Source organism: Haliotis cracherodii, unplaced genomic scaffold, assembly GCF_022045235.1.
Source record: "Haliotis cracherodii isolate W230 unplaced genomic scaffold, xgHalCrac1.p SCAF_5, whole genome shotgun sequence".
Taxonomy (NCBI): Eukaryota; Metazoa; Mollusca; class Gastropoda; order Lepetellida; family Haliotidae; genus Haliotis; species Haliotis cracherodii.
In genome coordinates this window covers 37,613,197-37,638,795 of record NW_027266308.1, presented here as the reverse complement: position 1 = coordinate 37,638,795, position 25,599 = coordinate 37,613,197, and the positions used below count along the sequence as shown (strand labels likewise).

Sequence of the window (25,599 nt, the reverse complement as noted above, 5' to 3'; positions counted from 1 at the left end):
CGATTTACCGATACCTATGATATCATCAATACTGAGGTACAGACGATATTTGAATCGTCAGTTTGTGAGATCTTGATACACTATAAATAGAACAGAAACTGATAGAGTTACCTCCCAAAGTGCCAGAAGTAGCATAGCGCAACATGTAAGCCTGGCGGAACACGTGGTGATGGAGGACGTGCCCACTACTAAACTATTCCATTTGAAACAACCATTACTTCATTTAAACCTGTTTTGTTTTTTGTTATTGTGGTAACAATAAATAGATGAATGAATCCAGAGGTTTCAGAGACGTATTTCAGTGATTTCATCTTTTCTTACTATTTGTTGGTGTATTGTGATACTGAGATATCGTGATACGTATTGTATCGCAAGATATAAGGCGATACTCAACTCTAATAATAACCTACTCAAGTGAGTGAGTGAGCATGGTTTTACGCCGCTTTTAGCAATATTCCAGCAATATTACGGCGGGGGACACTAGAAATCGGCTTCACACATTGTACCCATGTCCGGAATCGAACCCGGGTCTTTGACATGACGAGCGAATGCTTTAACCACTAGGCTAACCGCCCGCCCAACCTACTCAAGAAAACACTGGGTACTCACAGTACAACAATATGCCCTATGTTAAAGGTATCCTGAAGGTGTGAATGTTGTTTTAATGTCATAGTCTGGACTCGACAATTCAGTGATTGATATTGTGAACAATGATCCTTGCTGTCTGGATATGATGACATGCCATCAAACAATTCTCTGAACTTGCCCAGACCCCTTGGTTGCCTCTTTTTAACCAGCATAAGTTGCTGCGGACCAATTCTAACCCTGAACCCGCAAAGCCTGACTTCATTAACTATGTGGGTACACCAGCACTACACTAGAAACTTCATGACTTGATAGTTAACCAACCTACATTAAACAACCTAAAAACTCTTTAACAAATGCAACTCTGAAATTAGCCCCTGAATACACTCGAGGAGGCAGGTTGCCATGTATAAAGACCGCAGGGCCCTGTAATTGGCTCTTCCAATATTGACCCTCCTCCACCTTTGGTCGACCCCTCTTGCTTGCTGTATGCTGCCACCACCATACACAAAACACCTGTATAAAGGTCATCTTGACACTGCCATCTCGTCACCCTGCACACATCGTTAACCACTAATAATACAGGTAGATTTACACCTCTTCAGGAAAGAAATATTCCATCTTCAGGTTTTCCCTGCCACAGGAAAGCTGTTTAATGGTGTCAGACATCTGTAAGCTAAATTAAATCTCCAGCTAAATATCTGATGCTCTGAATGTTGTTCTGAAGTATATCAATCTGTGACTGCAATGTGAGCCATGATGTCAGAGCGGCGGGGGTGGGGGGTGGGGGGGACGTCTCATATAACATGTCTACCCTTATCTTATCTGATAAGCTGTCGTCTAGAATCAAACTAAATAGATATGTACAAAACAAATATCATGGTAGAGGACATGGTTTGATCAAATTACACACAGTACAGTATTGATCTGATTTGATTATCTTTCACTGGTTCTTACGCATGTGTCTTATCAAAAGACTTCCTTCAGCACAACATGTTTACATTACGAAATGACTGCTGCTGGAGAAAGCAAATACTTACAGAAAGGCCGAATCCTGGACAAATTATTCCAGCTACATACCGTGACCTGTAAATAACTGTTTCTGGACAAGACAAACCAGTGATTGATGTAATGAGTAATCACCCACGCTGTTGTGAATTCCACCAAGTCACTGAGTCTGTTCCATTTAGTCACTTCCTACAACAAGCACGAGTTGTTGGGTACTAATCCTGGCCTAGAATTCCCATGGGTGGAGGCACATCCACACGTCATCAGCCTAGAGTTAGTGTGTGGGTAGGAATGGTTTCAATCTGCTCATAGTAATTTTCTCATCACATCACAGCAGGGGATACCAGGAATCGGCTCCACACCTCAGGTCTATCATGTCTATAGCATAATGAGCAGCCACTTGAACCACTAGGCCACCCAAACACCTCATTCCCTTGGAGGTATTACAACCATACACATATTTCAACGCTGCTCACTTGTATTTCCTTGACTAACATTTTTCCAAGCATTTCCATGGCGACTTGAAGCAAATACAAGGTATGAAAAATAAGGTTTTTCAATCTTTTTGTCCACTTAATCCCTATTTGTGACAGCATGTTGTGTTGGTAAAGCCGAAATAGCCGTGACATCTCCAGGTGTCACAAACTATGTATCTCAGTTGTTGACAATGATGTACACTGGTGTTGTCACAGGTCAGTGCCAGATAACAGGTGAGGTGGGGTAAGATGGGGTTTAACGTCGGGTCCAAGATTATTGAACTTATATAGCGACGTGTGTGTGTGTGTGTGTGTGTGTGTGTGTGTGTGTGTGTGTGTGTGTGTGTGTGTGTGTGTGTGTGTGTGTGTGTGTGTGTGTGTGTGTGTGTGTGTGTGTGTGTGTGTGTGTGTGTGTGCGCGCTTGTACTAGTCCTGACTGATGCCGATTTATAGTGCTAGCACACTGAGATACCATGGGGTTTAACGTCGCGTCCAAGATTATTGAACTTATATAGCGACGTGGATGCGTGTGTATGTGTGTGTGTGTGTGTGTGTGCTTGTACTAGTCCTGACTGATGCCGATTTTTAGTGCTAGCTCACTGATATACCATGCCACAGTTCAACATAAATACCCTAGACACAGTATACCGACTCCTAGCCTACCGGTCCTTGCTTTAGCCCATTTATGCCATGTGCCAGACAGGGTAACAACAAGTACCATCTTTGAACGTCTGTTGGTATGATGCAACCTGGGACCTAACCCCGGACCTTCCGCTCCCCGGGCGGACGCTCTACCACTAAACCACCACGGAGGCTTTCGCCAGACAACAAGGGTAACAGGGAGTCTTAGTTTTTTAGTCATCTTGCAGTTATATAGTGTATGGAGATGGATACTCATATGGGGAATCAAACCCAGGCCTTTGGTGGAACAAGCAAATGCTTCAACCAGTCGGCTAACCAATTTATTTACATTGTATATAGTATCTACTACCCATGACAGCAATGTCAATCTTTGACTAATCTCATTAAAATATACAAGTAGGTGCAAGAATGGTGTTTATGCTGAGGTCAGCAATATTCCAGCTATGTATGGCAGTCTGTTAATATTCGAAAACCAGTGCTTGATATCAAGAGCATCATTCATATTTTGAGGCACAATCAGCTCAAAAAGAAAGAACCATTTACAGAAAAATACCTCATTATAAAATTAAATAAAAGGGAACCAAGAGACTCTTATTTTTTTCTGAAAATACACCAATAAAGACTTGCCAGCTATTATAGACTTGCATGATGATAACAGTGAAACATTAAAAGGATTTTAGATAATTAGAAATAGTGAACACTAGTTTGGATATTTCTGCAAGAAAAGGGCACATTACATTTCCTCCCTACAATAATGAAAACAAAACCGAAAAACAGGGGCATGGTTATTTTGGTACAAACCACCTCCCCTACTCACTGAAATTCAAATGGCTGCTCCCTAAGTAGACTGATATACACTGCCGGTGTTGTGGTGTAGCTGTAGAGACATGATAGAACACTGAGACAGCAACAAAGATGCCTGGGGCACAGAGTCTGGACATTGCCAGGCCAACTGCCGGCTAATGGGGGACGAGAACTCAATCCTTGAACAAACACACATAATGAGATAATGGAGGGAGGACCCTGAGTAGATTAGGAAAAAGTTTGTTTTCCTGGAAGTACAGGTATGGACTGGCCTTCCATACAAGTAGGGATGGAGACGGGTTATTGGTCACAGGTATGTCAAGGACATCTGGACAAGTTGCTATGGGCAAAAATATTATAATAATGAGTGAGTGAGTTGGGTTAAACGCCGCTTTTAACATTATTCCAGTTATATCACGGCGTGTCAGCTTAATGTGGGAGGAAAGCCCGAAGTGATGCAGGTCTCAGATGTTAACCACTTCGGTGAAACCCACGAGCACAGGTATGGTGCTGACAAACCTAGAAACATAATCGGGGCGAACCGGGATTCGAACCCACAATCATAGGTTTCTGGTGTGCCCAAGGGACGCAACTCTGCACAGCGAACGCGGCGCCTTCATGAAGTTATGAAACACTTAGATGGTTGGTGTATTACATGAAAATAAGTTTCAGAGAGTAACTCCTCTAAAATTCTAAATGTTGAAGTGTCTTTGAGTAGCAACAGTTAACATGATAGGCGTTTTCCTGATCAAATAGAGGCAACATGTAATAGAAAAACTTCAGGACAGTGTGAAACTGGCATTCCTCCCCGGGAGATATCACTGATTATATCCTGACGAGCAACTAATAAGGAGTCTTCTTACTACACCCTCTAGGCACCACTTGCCTGCACAGATAGAGTAGACATAATGATGTAAAGTGTAAACCTACAGTCCTGTCGCATGACTGGTCCAGGAAAGCAATATTCCATCAATAGATGCCCCTCAGCTTTCTTCTGACACACTGATACATCACGTTACAACTTGTACAAAGCTTCCTCAATTTTTCAAACAGACTCATTTTTTCAAACATTCCAGCATTGAGTAAGATAAATAGTTCAATTCTAACACATGTTATACCCTTCATATCTCAAGAGATTCTCACATGTTTTTGTTAACAAGATGGATTAACTGTACTTTCAAACTGCTTATTGCAAAAACATTTACAATCACACCCATTTTGTCAGAAAGTCATTTAGAATATTTCATGTTCTGGTACATAAATTAAGATTTCTAGTCGAACTGATTTCAATTTCAGTACATGCAAACTGTCAGCATAGTCCATGAACCGTGATATCTCTTGGCAGGCAGGCAGCCATTATCATAGTGTTTCCCAGGCCACCCAAACATCCATTGAAGTGATGTCCACCATTTATTTCCCATCTCCATGTGAGGTGAGTCAACACGAAGGTCGTACATGCACAGCCTACATACCTGCCCGTGTTGACCCTTCCATCGACCCTATCAACCATGACCGACCATTGCTGACAATCCACCCTGGGGGAACTACACCCGGGACAAAGCTGACCCGAATACTTGCGACAACACAGGTGACATGGCAGGCAAGCAGGTATATCCTGACTCAGGATACTCCGACATAGTATTATGTGTTTAATGTTCACCACTTGTACACACCATAAAGACTTTGTGCAATTACTATCAGGTTTCCGGGGAAAGCATGGATGGCTGAAGTGGGTGGGGCTGGAACAAAGGATCGGCTTAAACGACCTTGACCTTCAACGACTAACTGTAAAAAAATATCCCTAATGAGACATGTCAAGTACTTGTTCAGCACAGAGCCTCCATAAACAGGATATTTTATGCGATGAATAATGAGGCCGAACTTTTGATGTCATATAGCAAAGACTAAACCATAATCAAAATTCATTTCAAAATGTTGAGAAGCTTTTCTTCTCAACAACTCACCAAAGGCATGGTTTATATGGTAACATTTATCCGACCAACTTTATCATAACAGCCAAAATAAAAAATTATGAAGAAAAAAATAACACTGCGTCAGCAAATATCCAAAGCTATAAAAAACTAAAGACATCCAAATAAACTCCATTCAAAATCCATACTTTAAAAAAAGACTTTTACTTCCTTATCAGACTTAATGGAATCTGTATAACATTCTGCCACATCACAAAGAGACAGGTAACAGTCGATTTAATATGAGCCTACTTCCTGACTTGATCTGAATAAGTTCCTGTATATGACAAGAGACGGTTAATAATTGTGGTTTATCAGTTTATTAGCATGATGAGAAAACACCTAAGCAGTAAGCTTACTACTCAGCAAATTTCTATACCAGCCATATAATGTCTGGTGATGCCAGAAATAGGCTACACCTGTACATGATGTACCCATGTCGGGAATCGAACCCGGATCTTAGGCATGACGAGCGAACACTTTAACCACTAGGCTACCCAACCGCCCCTTTGAATAATGATTGCCAACAGTTACTGGATTAAGTAAAGTTGAGATATCAATATATATATAAAAGACATGGTATGAGATAATTCAATTTATTATTCCACATGCAGGTAACTCATCATGCTCATCCAACATACAAATAAATGATTCGATTTATTCGATTACTTTTGTTTAATAAATGACATATCTTACTATTACCCTGTATTTCAACTATTGTCTTGATGACTTTTCTGACATACACAAGACAACCCTAAATTCTGAAATACATACAGTCACAATCATATTATTTGTTTTAGCCTTGAGTCAAAATAAAAACTTATAAATTAATAAGATCTGAATAGCACAATAAATGGCACTTAAACTATATGATATTGAACATTTGAGTATATATCAAACTTGAAGTGAGCTTAGGTATGTGCCCAACAGATGACAGTCATGGTATGCACAAGATTTCTCAAACATTAAATTGACCTGGTGCCTTAGACTTTGTTCACATCCAGGTATAATATTAAAACATCAACATTAAGTCCCTGGAGTGTCAGGTGAGTTGAATTAGGTATTGAGGAAGGCTCCAAGAGTATGACACACCTGCCACAGAAAAATATTGCATTCCAAAACAATACCTGTATTCACCTGTAATCTCCCCCAAACAACTAACCTCGTTACCACCTGTCTTCAATTTGCAATTAGCACCTGACTGCCACTGTTGTGTATCCCAGGCCGAGCACCGAGCTGTCCGATGAGTCAGACAGACCATGACATATACATGTCGGCAACAATACCTCCACAGGGTGTGGAACAGTCATTTCACAACCCAACCTGACCGGACACAACCAAAACAAACAATTGAGAAACTCAAGATGCAACTCACTTTGCTGGTTCTTGGGTCGTTTCACTCTCAGACAGATGGACTTTGATCGGATGCACTGTGGAGAGAAATGAGACAGTGAGAGAGTGTCCCGGCTGGGTTGAACACCGACAGGGGGACATGAGACAGGCAGGCCATTACCAAACTTTCTCACCTGGGTGCTCTCACAGTCATGTCATGGAGACTCACCTGGATAAAAGTGGAAGTCCAAACACACAAACAAAGTATCCCAACTCCTTTAAAAGTGTCCAATGGTGTCCATTTAGTATCCTGAGAGAGACCTAGTGGTAATAGGGTACTATCAAGTCCATGTTTCTGTCAACCCTCTCCTCCTTTGCTCTCTGTAATCACCATTCAGCTATGCCAGTAATTCAACATGGCGGACGCACAAAGTAGGTCAACCAGAGTGCCCCTTCCAGCATGCACAAAGGTAAACAGGGAGGGGGTGGGTCAAGCAATGCTGCCACGGCTCCCACTCTCTTGTTTGGGACAGGGAGAGGGGGTGGGGGAGAGGGAGGTAGCTGACATTATCACCAAAGAGAAAATTACCATCAGCCAATGGAAACACTGTAAATATTTACTTGCCTGTTCTAAATCTAAGCCTCTGCCTAAGGTCATAAAATCTTTTGATCTTTAGAATGGGCTAAAAGTCACTCACTTTCCTGGTTAAGTCTATGGACCGACCTTTGAAGCATGTAACTCTTTAAATTGTTAAAAAATTTAAGTTAAAGAGAAATTCCAGCTTGCATAGTGAAATGTGAGTAAGCCTGTCACAGTGCTAGGCAAGCTTTGCAGTTCCGGTGTCTATTGACGATATACACTGTAGGATAACATATTGACTTGTAGCAGATGTTGCATTGTAATATTTGCTCTGAGTCAATATATTCCACAAATAAAAATCTGGTGTTGTGCAACTCCTGACCACACAATCAAAATAAAATAATCCATAACATTTGTCAATTTATTCTAAATGTTTACTTAAAAAATTCTAAAAATCAAATATTTCACAAAGATTATTTTCAATCTGTTATCATCACAAAATAATAACAGCTTAAATATATTCATTAACAGGTGTTATTTCTGTGATTGCTTCATAAAAGGTTATATGATATACCAAATATTATGTAAAGAACACTGAGAAATGGTTCAGGCCCGATGAGGGAAATAGCACCCTGTAAATACTTCATTCATAGTGCCAGCATTACCACATTCCTCTAGTGAATCACAAAGCTACACTCTCTGTGAGCTGACATGCCTTGCTGGATGAAGCAGGGTAATTAACTTAACCCTTTCTGAGCAGCTTAACTCTCAGCACCTTCAGCAACATGACCACACCTGTTCTAGTCAATTAACTTCTTTGGAAAAAAGTATTGTACCTGTAATAACTTGTGTATAAAGACTGCACACAACAAGTCTATAGATATTCATTTACCTGATGGAGGAGTAAGCATTATTATATTCTCTGAAACGTTGTGTTCCTCATAATAAAGAAGTTGACATCCATACAAATACTCTTCCTTATGTGTATCACATCTAAATGCCTTTCAAAGACTTAAGTCTATAGATATTGATTTCAAGATGTTAAATATTTTTATATTTTCATATATTTTGTCTTTATTAAGTATGAAATATTGATGAAAATAATAACAAACCTATAACTTATGTCTTCTTAAAAATGACCTGATTTATTTGTTTTTGTGTATAAACATTTGATATATAAAATATTGCACCTTAAAGAAAGTTATTAATTGATGGTTTTACCATCTACCTGTCTATCTGACCCACCTACCATCTACCTGTCCATCTGACGTAGCTGTTCACTCATCTAACTTCTACCTGTCAATCTCACCCTCCTACCATCTACCTGTCCATCTGATCCTCCTACCACCTACCTGTCTATCTGACCCACCTACCATCTACCTGTCCATCTGATCCTCCTACCACCTACCTGTCTATCTGACCCACCTACCATCTACCTGTCTATCTGACCCACCTACCATCTACCTGTCTATCTGATCCTCCTACCACCTACCTGTCCATCTGACCCACCTACCATCTACCTGTCTATCTGATCCTCCTACCATCTACTTGTCTATCTGACCCACCTACCATCTACCTGTCCATCTGATCCTCCTACCACCTACCTGTCCATCTGACCCACCTACCATCTACCTGTCCATCTGATCCTCCTACCACCTACCTGTCCATCTGACCCACCTACCATCTACCTGTCTATCTGACCCACCTACCATCTACCTGTCCATCTGATCCTCCTACCACCTACCTGTCTATCTGACCCACCTACCATCTACCTGTCCATCTGATCCTCCTACCACCTACCTGTCTATCTGACCCACCTACCATCTACCTGTCCATCTGATCCTCCTACCACCTACCTGTCTATCTGACCCACCTACCATCTACCTGTCTATCTGACCCACCTACCATCTACCTGTCTATCTGATCCTCCTACCATCTACCTGTCTATCTGACCCACCTACCATCTACCTGTCCATCTGATCCTCCTACCACCTACCTGTCCATCTGACCCACCTACCATCTACCTGTCCATCTGATCCTCCTACCACCTACCTGTCCATCTGAACCATCTACCTGTCTATCTGACCCACCTACCATCTACCTGTCTATCTGACCCACCTACCATCTACCTGTCTATCTGACCCACCTACCATCTACCTGTCCATCTGACGTAGCTGTTCACTCATCTAACTTCTACCTATCATCTGACCCACCTACCACTACCTGTCTATCTGATCCAGCTGTTCATCCATCTAACATCTACCTGTCCATCTGACCCACCTGTTTACCCACCTACCACCTACCTGTCTATCTGACCCATCTACCACCTATCTGTCTATCTGATCCACCTACCATCTACCTGTCATCTGACCCACCTGTTCACCCACCTACCATCTGCCTGTCCACCCACCTACCATCTGCCTGTCCATCTGACCCCCACCCCCTGTCCAACGATCTACCTGACAATTTCACCCACCTACCATATCCCTGTCTATTTGTCCCACCTACCATCTACCTGTCTATCTGACCCACCTACCTGTCTATCTGACCCACCTACCTGTCTATCTGAAAAACCTTTCCCCACCTACCATCTGCCTGATCTACACACCCGCCTATTTCCAACCTGCCACCAATTCATTGATGACCACATACCTCTCTCATCTATCTACTCACCCACAAAACCATCTTCCATCTACCCCAACTACCAATCCACCCGTCAAAACACCTGTCACCTACTCCACCTACCCACAACATGCTATTTACCCCACATGCCACCTACCCCCCACCTCCCAAATATCCACACACCTACAATCTCCCTACCTACCCATTCATCCACCCACCTCATCACCTCCCTTCCACGCATCCCCCCGACCCACCTGGTGGATGAATGCAATGACCTCCGTGTGGCTACAGTTTACCAGTCTTGTTGTTGACCTCAACAATCTATCCACCCACCTACAGCACAGATCTACCCCACCTACCATCCGATCTCCCCGACCCACCTGGTGGATGAATGCAATGACCTCAGTGTGGCTACAGTTTACCAGTCTTGCTGCTGACCTCAACAATCTATCCACCCACCTACAGCACAGATCTACCCCACCTACCATCCGATCTCCCCGACCCACCTGGTGGATGAATGCAATGACCTCAGTGTGGCTACAGTTTACCAGTCTTGCTGCTGACCTCAACAATCTATCCACCCACCTACAGCACAGATCTACCCCACCTACCATCCGATCTCCCCGACCCACCTGGTGGATGAATGCAATGACCTCAGTGTGGCTACAGTTCTCCACATTCTTGCTGTTGACCTCGATGATCTCATCCCCAACCTCCAGCTCTGCTCGGTCTGCTGGGGAACCTGCAACATGGACACTGTCAAACTCAAACAGAATGTTAGATTATCACACATGAAATCCTACAGGAGAGTGAACACAACTAGCTAAGATTCATCGAGCTCTGTCTCACACAAAATTAACCTCTGCAAAAGTTTACATTAAGCTAAACGTGTGTAATAGAGTAGTAGAGACACATCAGAACTCAAATAAACACTTATGTCGGCAGGGTCAGAGGAGTTACTTCCCTTGACTACCATCTTTTCTATCAACTTATGAGTGAGTGAGTGAGTATGGTTTTACGCCGCTTTTAGCAATATTCCAGCAATATCACGGCGGGGGACACCAGAAATGGGCTTCACACATCGTACCCATGTCGGGAATTGAACCCGGGTCTTCAGCGTGACGAGCGAACGCTTTAACCACTAGGCTACCCGACCGCCCCTATCAACTTATGAGCTGGCCTGGGCTTTTCATATGTCACCTTAACCACTAGGCAATGTAGTATCCAGCTAGCCTGTATTAAAATATACAAGATAGCTATGCGATAAATCGCAAAGAACAATGAAGAATGAAGAGTGATTTATTTCACGATAGAATATTGTTCTATCATTACTTAATTTCTGGAGATTCGAGACAAGCACTCGCAGCTTGATGATGTCGTAAATTGGACGTTTTTTAAGAGGGAAGTGTCTAGTCCCCGGAGACATAGCTGGGCAGCCTAGATAAGCGCAATGGCGGAACCATCGCATCCTAAAGGGGGAGAGGTGTGACAGGAGGTATTGGGAGAAAAGGTAATCAACATAAAAGTTGTGAGAATATCTGGGAAATACCAAACTTAACCCCCCTCAGAGCATGCCTGTCTTTGAAGCTATACAGTGGGAGAAGTACGATAAATTGAGAGCCAGTCTATAGTAGAATCTATACAAAGAAACAAGCACAAGGTATCAAGAGCTATCCTGTATTAGAATCAATACAAAGAAACACGAGAGAAGTATTTAAGACAAGCCTTTATTACAATCTATGTGTTTGAATGTGAATGTGAGTGTGAGTGTGAATATGTGTGTGTGTGTGAGTGTGTATGTGTGTGTGTGTGCCAGTTTTACATGGATTCTTCACTCAGACACAGTATACTGACTCTGTGCTGACCAGTCCTTGTTTCATATCCCTAATGCTGAGCAACAGGCAGGGAAACAACAAGTACCATCTTATAACATGACACGGCTGGGGATTGTATCCCTGACATTCTGCTCTCTGAACAGACACTCTATCCACTAGACCACAAAAGCAGTCTACCCCATGAAAGAACTGATGTGAGCGACCTTTCCAAAGCACCCTTAAAATCTCTCCCTCCTCCCTGGGTAAGTGGGAAGCTTGGGTTTATTGATCCCAGCTAATCCTCTATGTAACCGGATACAGAGTTAATTTCTTTCAAAGATTACACCAATCAAGATCAGACATCGACACTCACCATGAGGAAACACATGGGATGAAATTCTAACAAGTCAACAAAATGCATTATCTTGTCTCAATGATTTGAGGCAGTGTTGAAGTCTCATGACAAATTGAGGCAAAAGTCATAGCATGTTTATTTTCCCAGAAGGGGCATTTCACAACATCGTGTATGCATACACCAGAGAAAATACAGATTAAAGGTGCTGTCATGATAAATCACTGAATAATGAACTCCGCTGATGTGAAATGAAAATGCTTACAAGAACTGAAACAGGAATACCTGGTGTCTTACACTGATATTCCGTCATCCATTCACATAATTTCCAAACAAATTTGCCTTTGATGCCCAATAAAGTCTGCTTCGGCAGATAATTGAAACAGATTATTCTCTGGTGTTGACTTTATGAATTTTCCTGAAAATTTGGAGTCTGTTACATAGTTGAAAGCTGTATAGTTGTTGCTATGATACAAACCAGGGTATAAATTCCTATAGCCATTATTATTTCATTTCCATGAAAGCAACTTGATACAACACTGTAGAAAAGTTCATACATTGTATATACTGGCACCACATGGTATAGTGTATTGCTGTATGGTTGGTTGGTTGGTTTGTTGTTTAACACTGCACTCAGCAATATTCCAGCTATATGACGCAGTCTGTAAATAATCGAGTCTGGACCAGACAATCCAGTGATTAATATCATGAACATCGATCCGCGCAATTGGGATCGATGACATGCATCAACCAAGTCAGCGAGTCTGACCACCCGATCCCGTTAGTCGCCTTTTACGACAAGCATAGTCGCAATTTATGGCAAGTATGGGTTGCTGAAGACCTATTCTACCACGGAATTTATGCTGTATGAGACAGTGCTCATCCACCCTCCTTCATTTGGGCAATCATATGATGCAGTCTTTCACAATATCACCTAAACCTCACCTTACACCCATTCCTGCAAAATCAGTAAAGAAAGAGTGAACTATATACTTAACACTTAAACGCTTAACTCAATTCAATATTATTAATCGATAAATAATTTTATTTTTTGATTTCATTTGTGTCTGTTGTTATCACTGATGTTTGCTCAAATGCTGGTAATGATTTTGGAATAAGCCCAAAAAACATTTTGGACAAATTCAAACGTTTAACTCCTAAGATCGATATATTAACATTGATATTCCAATAGGAAGAGGAAGAAATCTAAATAAAATCAGGGTCAATTCATGTCTTACAATCTCTGGACAGATCATTCGTAATAACTCTTATCTCATTGACTGTTCTCTAAGTGTTGACAGGTACATGGTCCTAGTTCTTATACGGTAAACACATGGCAAACAACTATGAGGCTAAATTTGGGTTTCCATAATGTAGGTATCTTAGTATGTTTATTTCTTTGTCTTTTTAGTGGACCAAACAATCCAGTGATTGACATAATGAGCAATGATCTATGCTGTCAGAGTTACGATGAAACACAGAGCCTGAACCCTCGATCGTAACAAGTTGCCTTATACGACAAGGATAGGTTGCATAGGAAGTCCCCACAGCCATTATGTAGGCACAAGATATTGCAGGTCAAGTTATATTGAGATTTTGTGCAATATACAGTGGCTGCAATGCTGTATAATTGCTGTTTAACACCACACTCAGCAATATTCCAGCTACATGACGGCGGTCTGTAAATAATCGAGTCTGGACCAGACAATCCAGTGATTGACATCATGAGCATCGATTCACACAATTGGGATACGATTACATGCATCAACCAAGTCAGCGAGCCTGACACAAGCTACTCTTTCTGTCAGACACAATACATGTCAACCTCAGGCTCTCTACCATTAGTTACCCATTAGTCGCATCTTACAACAAGCATCATTAGAACACCCCCCAAAGCAGTTACAAGGCTAAGACTCAGTGTTCACGACCTTCAAATTGAGAGAAGATACTTAAACACTCTAACAGAAGAAAGAACATTTATCATATAATGGGTAGGTTTCTCGGCAGAATAAAGCCAACGGATAAAAACGATATCCGTTGGGGTCATATACAGATAGAGATGCAAATATCAAAGGTCAAGTAGGACTACTTTCGCTGTTTATAAACAAACATGGTGTCGCCCTCGTCATTCGGCGATCGAGTCAGAATTAACCATCGGGAATCTGGATAAACTACAGGTATAATTGCTATCATTATGAAAAGAACAGTCCAATATACTGAAAATCAGTGTCTAAGTGTGACGTAGCTAAGGCATTTTATAAGTTTTGGCAACTTTCGAGATATAAATTTCGAAACAATTTTGTGAAGGCACGAGGCCTAGCCAAGTGGGATCAGTATCCATATCTGTGCTTGTAGACCTCTGCGGCTTGAAACCTTCTCCAGAAATTAAAGTAGTTGGATATTGCCGAAATATGTTTGAATTGTTACCTTGTTTCGTTTAGTCGCTGTGTGTACATCTGACTACACTTCTTAAGGTTATAACAGGACAGACCGACTGTCAACAACGTCTGACCGTGGCCGTGACGTCTCATAGACTAGGGTTAGAGTAGCTTCCCTTTGACAAAGGGCAGTTACTCTACCGGACAGACCGATGAATTGCCGCTAAAGGCAATTAAAAACAACTGTTGTTTTACGTATATCGCTAAATACAATGTTTATTCCTAATGCAGGATATTTAGCATCCCCAAACACACTCGCGTGATAACCTCTATGTACCCTCTGGAATATTAATGAAATAGAAGATGAGGAACACTTCCTGTTGCAATGCCTTCTCTACAAAGACCTGAGACTGGAACTAAATTCATCACCCGCTTTAGCTATGCACCCATTATCACTGAAAATAGTACTAAATCCACCAGTGCCTTTTGCAAAAATCATCTCCTTTTTCATTTACAAAATGTTCATGCAAAGAAAATATGTATCTCCTCTCTGGACCATAATCAATACTTGTATTCTATTGTGTATATCAGTGTTTATAACTTTCCATTATAACTAGTCATGTCCATGTTTTGTACTCTGCCCCCTGTGGGTGTTTGTGTACAATAAATTTTCTTCATCGTCTTTTTGGACAAGCAAGGGTTGCTGAAGACCTATTCTACCCTGGATCGTCACGGGTCTGATACTTTGTCTCAGCAACCTTGTGTGCAAACATACAGATAATACCTACATCACCCCAGCCTTTGTAGAACTCACTGAAGAGTACTCTGATTTGAATTATTAATACCAACTTGAATCAAGTAGTTTCCTTGAGTGTCAGCTAGTCTCACGATCAAACAGTCTAATCTTGTTTCTTGTGAAACTTTAATAATTGTGAACAGCATTCGTGGCAAATCATGTCTAGGTTCTTATAAATAGAGCCAGTGGGCGAGTGAGTTGGGTTTACAGCCACTTTGTGGAGGAGTTACTTTCCAGCATGGCAGATCTAAATGTTCAAGTCATATATTTTTACATACACAAACATGACTGACCAAGAATCATAATTAAGGAAAACTGGAATTTCTACCCATGACCATCAGATCCTGGAACAACCAAGGGAGGCGACTCTTAGAACACAAGGCCACTTCTGCCTTCCTCATAAATCGAGAAGCAGCCAATTGAATGTGTTGGGCCACACAAAATCAGACTATTTCATATATGTTCATATGTATATGCAGGAGCAACAATACACTGAATCTTTGCAACATTGTGAACATTTCCTTTTTCGAAGTACCATATTCCAAGTAATAAGCGCCCCGCTCTAATAAGCGCCCATGGCGATATTTGCTAATATATTGGCTAGTGAACATTCCCAATTAGCACCCCTTCCAATTCATCAATGTACACAAGATTTATTTACTCGCGTATAATACAAACTTGTTTGTTATATGCACCCTTAAGTATGGGAATTTAATTCTGGAAAAATATACCTGTCGTACATAAACATTTAAGGCGGTCAGCATAAACCACGAAATTTATCTTTCAACTCTGTTTTTTTTCACCCAAATAATATTCTAATAAAAGCCCCCTATTCCTAATTTTGAGAGCGCCCTGGGCGCTTATTACTCCGAATACGGTATTTTAAAAATGATCCAACTGAAGTCATTATGTTTCCATACACAAATTAATGAATGACTGAATATAAAATATACAATACTTACCAAACAGTTTGATTTTGTTCTCTTTGGTCTCAACCAACAGTATAACATAGCCTTTGAGATCCATAGTGTTACCAGTACTACCCGCGACAGTCACAGGAACCCTTGTGACGAGAGTGGGGACTGCTTGTTACCCCGTGAGATACCACAGTTGTGTACAACCACATCAATCACGAGTCCGCAGAAGCACCAGCTCATCAATTACCCATACCGAAGTTTAATTAGAATTAGGATCCATTACTGGAATACAGGAGAACCTCGCACATTGCCGAATGAAGCAATCAGCCTTCCCTCTACCACTAGTCCTTGTTCCTGTGAATGAACGTCCAGAGGTCCCACTCCAACATCGATGTGTCAACACTAATATCTTTATATTTCCACAAATCAAAAATCTATCAATCCACCGACTAAATGGGCAGTCACGAGCCCTCTGGGGCGTTTACAGCTATCCTCAGGTGGATTTTCATCAGTGTCTGGTAATTCCACAAGACTCGATAAAGTTCACGGAAACTGTCAATGAAACTCACTTTTACTTACAAGCAAACAGCTGATGGGTTCGTGCCGAAGCTCAAGATTATTCAATGTTATCCTGTGGCTGTGTCAATGTTTGATTACATCATAGTTAGACAATCAAGTGCACATGGGCAGTCCAGATGAGTGTGAGCACAGGGTCGGGCTGCGTTATCAGGTGAATTACGGATCCTGCAATCTCTGTGCTGACACTCGCAGGAAATAATTCCTATGCATGGGCTTGTGTAACGTCTCAGTGGCATGGAGATCCATCCATTGATGTGCCTCATCTTATGGTTTCTTCACAGCTCAAAATAAACACTACAGAAAAAAATCATATCGGCTAATTTAAACCAAAAGGACTGACAGGAAATAATGGTTTTCCAGTCTTTGCCAGATATTTCAAGTTATAAATTATTATTTTTGTTTCTTGTCAAAGAAACTGAACTTCAAAACTAAACAATCAGATGGTCTTCCTAGGGATGAAAAGTTATTTCCTGAGGGAACATGAGTAGCATATTCAACAGTGACAGCGGGCATGCGAATGTGTTAGATCGTTGTCCCCTTTGAACTGGCAACTATCATTCATCCAAACATCATATGCAGTGATGTCACAAATTTCGGATCAGTTACTTCTAAACAGAAAAGCTTTTCAGCTTTGCAGTTCCACTATAGTGGTCAGTATTGTAGTTATTTCCTCAGGAAATGGTTATACCAGAGTGGTCAGTACTGAAGTAATATTCCAGTGAGATGGTTATACAACAGAGGTCAGTATTTCAGATATATCCAAGGAAAATAGTTAAAACACAGTGATCAGTATTGCAGACATATCCAAGGGAAATAGTTAAAACACAGTGATCAGTATTGCAGATATATCCAAGGGAAATAGTTACACCACAGTGGTCAGTATTGCAGATATATCCAAGGGAAATAGTTACACCACAGTGGTCAGTATTTCAGATATATCCAAGGCTAATAGTTACACCACATTGATCAGTATTGCAGATATATCCAAGGAAAATAGTTACAACACAGTGGTCTGTATTGTAGATATATCCAAGGCTAATAGTTACACCACATTGGTCAGTATTGCAGATATAACCAAGGCTAATAGTTACACCACAGTGGATTTTGCAGATATATCCAAGGGAAATAGTTACATCACATTGGTCAGTATTGCAGATATATCCAAGGGAAATAGTTACACCACAGCAGTCAGTATTGCAGATATATCTAAGGCTAATAGTTACACCACAGTGATCAGTATTGCAGATATATCCAAGGGAAATAGTTACACCACAGTGGTCAGTATTGCAGATATATCCAAGGCTAATAGTCACACCACAGTGGTCAGTATTGCAGATATATCCAAGGCTAATAATTACACCACAGTGGTCAGTATTGCACTTATATCCAAGGCTAATAGTTACACCACAGTGGTCAGTATTGCAGATATATCCGAGGTAAATAGTGACACCACATTGATCAGTATTGCAGATATATCCAAGGCTAATAGTTACTCCACAGTGGTCAGTATTGCAGATACATCCACGGCTAATAGTCACACCACAGTGGTCAGTATTGCAGATATATCCAAGGAAAATAGTAACACCACAGTTGTCAGTATTGCAGATATATATCCAAGGCTAATAGTCACACCACAGTGGTCAGTATTGCAGATACATCCAAGGGAAATAGTTACACCACAGCTAGTGGTCAGTATTGTAGCGAGATGGTTATACCAGTGGTCACTATTGCAGCAACATGGTTATACCACAGGTCAGTATTGCAGTTATATTCCAGAAAAGTGGTTATACCACACTGGTCAGTATTGCAGTTAACTCCAAATGAAATGAACCAATGGCGAACTACACACCGTGGTTGTGGACTTATGTCAACCAATCACAGCTCACATTCATACATCTACAGTAGAAAACTGCCCACTGATTGCAACCAGGTGGTGGTATATAAACACAATTCAGGTAAATATCCTGTGTTATATGAGAGTGGCTGTATCTCCTGCAGGAGTAGTCAATTACTGCCTGTTCAACGGGAATTTACACAGCTCTCGTTAGTATCAACGTGGCGGTCTTCAGATCCATTGCCAAAAACTAACAAGGTAAAACAACGTTGTTGAAGTGTAAGTTTTTCTGCCAACTGTCTACAGTTACCATTCGCCACCACGTGCATCATGGGAGCCAATTAAGAGTCGGCCATGTTGATTTGTCAGGGGTAAAGGAGAGAACGGAAGGCCTTTCTTTCCTTTTTTCGCTGATGTCTACTTCAAACATTCATCATCAAAACTGAGGCTAGGCAATGAAGAAGGGCTTTCGCTCTTATATTGACATGACATTAATCTCACATTTCACGCAATTAATTAAAATGAAACGTTTTGTTTTGTTCAAGTCAGTTTGATTTAGCTGAAGGATGAACAATCCTTCTTGAGGAGCTGACATATTTAGTTTAATTTACGTAACATGCCGAATTTCACCTCATATAGCATAAAGGACACGCATGTGTCTTTTGGCAAAAAATGCCTTCCATTATTTATATCTTAATATTTTATGTCCAGTTTTGAAACATCTCATGAAAGACATTTCTCTCGGTCTTAGCAAAAAAACATTCTGCAGCACACACAGAGCTTGCTTCAGTAAAAATCTCCAAATACTCATTAACATGGGCAATTTTGAATAACATAAAACAGTAGTCTCAAGGCTAAATGCTGGGGATTACAAAGCGCTAATGTTTACAAAGAGCTTGAGAATAACTGGTCCTGATGCTTCAACACAAGCATTCAAATGAAGCTCGACTAAATCTTCTTACTTTACCAGCAGCATTCCTCGCCTTTTCATGCTCGATTTTCAATAAAAGAACAAATTTTCTTCTTTGAAAAAAATTGAAATTTTCATAGAACTTTTTCAAATACCACTCCCTCACATGCTCAATTCATAACATGCTGCATACTCTCCCAGTGATAGTTTCCCGATCTCAACTCTACAGACTGTGAGCAGGAAGATAGGTTATCATGTAAATAGAATCAACGTTCTGTCACTAGTCAGCTGGAAAATTCACAGCTGATTACGTCTTAATGCTTTCCTCTGTAAAGTATGAAGTAACGAGGCCTTTTTTCCGATCAGTCTGAACTGATGCAAATGAACGTCAGTGGCAGCGGACCAAATTACCAGCAATCATGTCCGTAGGCACTGACAGTGGTTCATCTTTCCTCAAACACATCTTTTGATCATCTCCTAAATGGTAAATACCCCAAGGCATCAAGGGTTGCAATGTTGCTGAATAATGGCTACAGGCAGTGCTAAAAATTCAAAGTTATTACATCATCAATTTATTATTTTTGAAACAATTTTTTTCTGGGAAGACAGAGTTGAAACTTTAGAGGTTCAGCTTCTTTCAGTGCAATGATTCGGTACAGATGCTTGTAACTTTATCAAATAAGTGCTTTCTAGACTACACACGCATTATACCAGACACACATCTGCCATGTTTGTTTGCTGCTACTAAAAAAGCCGCACGCAACAGCATCACTATTTGATAAATAGGGCGATGAGGCTCCAAATAAGCAGAAAACTGCTCTGCTTGTGTTTGAATGGTTTCATATGATTAAACCTTGAAATTGAATATCAAAGCGATGCATAAACGTCAAGCATTTGACATTAACATCAAAAAAGTACTTGAAAATAGAAGTTCCATAATAGTGTGCGACAGCCTCATCAGTGACATCCGTCAGAGACACATTTCAGCAATCATGTATCTTGTATCTACTTTGGTAATGAAACATTACACTTACTTATGGGGAGTGAGTGAATATGGTTTTACGCCGCTTTAAGCAATATTCCAGCAATATCACGGCGGGGGACACCAGAAATGGGCTTCACACATTGTACCCATGTTGGTAATCGAACCCGGGTCTTCGGCGTGACGAGCGAACGCTTTAACCACTAGGCTACCCGACTGCCCCCATTTACTTATGGAAGCATTTAATTCAAGCCATTGAGTGGGAGGCAAGCCTGTTATTTTAATAAGGCGACAAAAATGGCGTTTGAAAAACGGTACTCTGGAATGAGCTGGCGCACATCCCTTAACAATATGGCAGAAGGTGTCCAGTATATTGCATTCTTGTGCTGGAATTCTTAACTGATAGATTTTGGTTTCAAGAAGATGTTGATATTTACCTTATAATATTGTCTCACCATATTACACATAAAGGAATAGTCCTTACATATAAAATTGATGTCATTCCCCTGGATTTAATTTTTTAAAAATAATCTAGCCAACAAAAATAGGAAAGTCTAGCTACCTGTAAATCAACATCAGGAAAAAAAGTAAAAGAAGGAAATGTATTGTGTAATAAACGATTTCATAGACAATATGTTAGTCTAAAGTATCCAATCATATCAAAATGTATATGCATATTTAACCAATCTTCTCAAGGTGTTCAGCAGTCAGAAAGACCGAGTCGAGTGTTTATCTAATCGTAGACTAATTCCCAGACCACATGAAGACATGAAAGGTTGAGGATGTCTGGGATGAAGAAGGTCACGTTGTTGAGGTTCCCTCCACAATATAGCTGACACACCAGCAAAGGTCATTTCTTGTCATCAATTATGGCATGGAACAAATTGCTTTCACCACTACAAAATAATGCCTCAACACTTCAGTCAATGCCATTCAACAGCTAACATACGCGGAAAAAACTCCAGTTGGACATTGCTGTCCAAATTTTTTGAGTTGTTGCCAAAGGATGATACTTGTAGTCCTTCAAGATAACTAACCACAAAATCCAGTCTCCAATCACAGAGCAGACCACTTTCAGGCCACATTTGTTGCAGACATCTCACAATACAGAATCATATCCACTGAGACAGCACAATGGTAGTGACAAAGAGAAACACTTTCTGGAAACATTAAAAGACCCCCAATTAAAGTGCAAGTGGACAATTAGCAGTTGCAAGTGGAGATATTCGCAAACCAGTAAGAGAGTTATGCTGTGTTTTTTCTCAAAGTATTTACAGTTCACAGGGACATACTTGTTCCCTGCCTTGAGCTCAGTCTCGGTCTGTGTGCACCACAAGTATAAGCTGTCTAAACTTGCTTAAAGCCCGGCCTTGCAATAAAATGCTTCTATAGATTCTCAGGAAGCGCTTGTCCAACAATACGTCTGTCCTTTCAGAACCTGATGGAGACTATTAAGCTTTGAAATCTGCTGTAAGAAGGCAGCTTGCAGGGCAAGGGGGCACTTTTCACCCATAAGAAACCATCTGAAAGCCTTACACGTAAACCGTTCCTAGCAAGCCCGTTATGAAGAGACATAGATCCTTATTGAGCTCAGAAATGCAATAAATCGGTGGCAGACAAGGAGTAAGTGTAAGCAGCACATGGAGTGTACCAGTCGATCTTGACAAGATCCCATTAGATGGGGACAAGAGGCTGGGGCTTCTGTTTGCTCTGCAGCGTTAACCCACACGGGTGGGACACTCAAAAGGACAAAATCTGTCAATAAAACCTGAAGATCACTCTCTTCTAATTATCAGAAAAGCAAAGAAAAGTTTGACTGGTGAGTGTGCTCCGTGACAGTGGAGGGAGATGAGAGGCAACCCAGAGGGCTGTGTCAGAGATAGCATCGTAGACATTATTGTATAAAGATCACTTTTAGAAAGCTGGCTTGTGTATTATGAACATTGGGCTAACCGTGGTAGGAGGTGAGAGGCAACCCAGAGGGTTGTCAGAGATACTGTAGTAGACATTATTGTAGGAAGATCACTTTTAGAAAGCTGGCTTGTGTATAAGCTGTAACTGTATAAGCACTGGACAGTCATTAGTTGGCTGTTAAGACAAGCACCTTAGGGTGATTGGGTGGGCAAGCAGGCGAGTGAGTCAGTGAGGTTTTACTCCCGTTTTAGCAATGTTCTAGCAATATCACAGTGATGTCTAGATATGGACTTAACACATTGTATCTATTATTCTGCCATACTATTTCAACCTTAAGATTGATGTTTCTTGATTGAGTTTCCCATTAGCAATATGTACCTTAAAACGTCTACACATTGATCTGAACTTGTTGTCTTACTCATAGATTTCAAACATTCAAAACAAAATTGTTTCATGGAAGTGGATCCTTGCTTCAATGATTCCAAGACAAGATTTTAATTTTCAAAAACACAGACAACGATTGTTTCCCTTAACATCTGCATCAATCATTTATATATGACAAGGCATATCCCTACGAGTAGAATACCTACTGAGGACTTTAATTGCCACTTCAATAAACCTAGGCCCCATTACACAAAGCATGAATGAGTATGGTTTTACGCCACTTTTAGCAATATCACGGTGGGAGACACCAGAAATGGGCTTCCCACATTGTACCCATGTGAGGAGTTGAACCTTGGTCTTTGGCATGACGAGCGAACGCTTTAACCACTAGGCTACCCCACCCTCCAAAGCGATCGTAGACTTACGACAGATGGACACTGTGTACAAGATATCTCATTGGGATTTACAAAGTTGTGTTTACTTACATGGACTCAATCAAGGATATAAATTGTGTGACTGTTGAATAGTGCAACCAGGTATGTTTAATCAAAGTCGGTTTATTAATGCCAAAATGTGTCTTTCCAAAATTCAGTTTTGTATATGTGCAATATTCCCCAAATTACTAGATCTTTGAAGTATCTTTTGAAATGTCTCCAGGTCACACCAGACATAGAGATACAGCTAGGGCCCAGACAAATCTAAGCTGTAGGGTTATCGAGTCCCACCTTAAAGCTCGACTCGTAATTTCAAAAATCTAAACGACAAAATTTGTCTTTTGTTACAAGTTATTAATGTGCACAGTTTGGTACAAAATTGAATGTTTTGTCTAGGACTTTGAATTCAGATTAGGGATATTCTTGGGTGAGCCACCCCTACACATATGTTTATTGTATGTCAGTATTAAGTAATTAACAGCACAGTAACATTCAACATTTCAGAGTTTTGATGTCGGAATTAAGGATTTTTTTTCTTGGGCATCGCACCCACAATATCTGGGCAAGCTCCGTCAAAGACACGGGAAGAGCACCCACTGTACTTAAAAGGGCAATAGTACCCACAAGTAAAGTTTGAGTCGCGCGGTAAAGTTAGACTCCTGGTTTCAAATTTCTTTATGCGAAATATTTGCTGAGATGTTAAATTTGTACTTTTTATGACATTAATCATTATCATTATTCGGTACTGAGTCCCACCACCAAGCCAGACTCCTGAATTCAAAGAACCTCCATGATTTATTTATTTAATCTGTGCAAAGCAATAATTAACTTGCAGTGAAATTGCACATAACAAAGATCACTTGGTTAGTTTTCAAACTGGCACTAAATCAAATTGGCTAGATGATCACTTTCATACCGTCATTGCATAGATATATTTGTTGCATAAGGATTTCATGTAACTGATCTCACATAACAGTCCATGTTAAATATATGAATACCCTGTAATTGTAACTAAACATTCATAGATTGTGCAATGTATGAGACATTCTTTTCCCTTCTGATCTATTTAAATTATCACCTCCAGGGATTTACCTGGACCTAGTCAGAAGCTGATATTCGGCCCCAAGTCTGCAGCAAATGTCCTAAAATATTGGAACCATTTCACTAATATTATAAACAGGAGCAATGAAGAGGCAGAAGCTTTTAATACTAATATTTACATCATTGCATAGAATGCAATATGAAAGTACATTGTTAAAATATAACTGCATTAAAAGAAACAGAACCAGAAAATTATAAAAAAAAAATCCAATTTGCCTGCCAGTGTGTATGTGTGTTTAATTTCCTTCAAGACAAAAATAATTTTGCTCCACTTCTTCAAAGAGAAATTGACAACGAAAAAAATAAATTAATTTTGTTATGGTTGCAGTTTACATTTCTATGAAAGCAAGATGGAGATTAATCAAGCGCCAGTAGATATGTTCTGTGTGTGATCTGTGTAGCAGACAACAGCCCGTCACAACCCATCAAACATCCTATCCATGTCGCTTCCAGCCCATGGTGCACTAACAGAGCCATCACACCCAGACACACAGACATAGGAAGAAAGTGGAAACTAATCTGTGACCAATGCCTAGTATTAACTACAACAGCCAACTCCATTACACACAATCAATGTTGGATACGATCTAATAAATGGGTAATATTCCCCTGAGAATGTTACAATAATCATCACACTGCAGTCACATCTCGACCCTGTAGGGAGCTGCTGGAATCCATATGGTATTACAAGAACAGGAGGAGAGGAGGCCGACCTGTGTACAGCAAGTCACTCGAGGATAATCACAATCTATAGGGTCATCAGGGAATGAGTGAGTGAATTGGGAGATAAACCTAGTGTGTTTTCAATGTGGAGGTTTCAATTTGCTATCTATTCAATCTATTCATCTATTGAATGCAATAGTGGAGGTTTCAAATTTGAAACATTTACGGGTATCAAATTGAAGTTTGAAACCTCACCAATCAAAACAGTTGTTTTAACCTCTTTTTACTATGACACATGAAAAAACAAACACAAAATCTTTTGGTTATAGCGGCAATGAACAGTGATGAGGCATTGGTTGAGTCTAATATTTCCAGTCGGTTGAAAGGGCGAAATTCAGGGATCAGGGAAGATCTGTTAGCCTCATGTACCCCAACCATAATTGTTTACCATAATACTTGAGCCAATTCAATGACACACAATAAAATCATGTTGGCAGATATCCTGTAAGCATTATTAAAACT

General features: G+C 40.5%; 1 protein-coding gene across 3 annotated transcripts in view; it reads right to left on the bottom strand.

Annotated features, from left to right (window-relative positions):
• LOC139443343 (protein PALS1-like) overlaps positions 1-25,599 on the bottom strand; it is a 103,228-nt gene that overhangs the window by 50,038 nt on the left and 27,591 nt on the right. The window contains exons 5-6 of one of the 3 annotated variants that reach the window (XM_071224322.1): positions 10,652-10,761; positions 6,861-6,915 (exon numbers count right to left, since the gene is read on the bottom strand). In XM_071224322.1, coding sequence (XP_071080423.1) covers positions 6,861-6,915; positions 10,652-10,761 — 165 coding nt within the window. Of the gene's footprint in view, positions 1-6,647; positions 6,718-6,860; positions 6,916-7,046; positions 7,248-10,651; positions 10,762-25,599 lie in introns of those variants that run through there. The other 2 variants (XM_071224324.1, XM_071224326.1) reach the window with 2 other exon arrangements.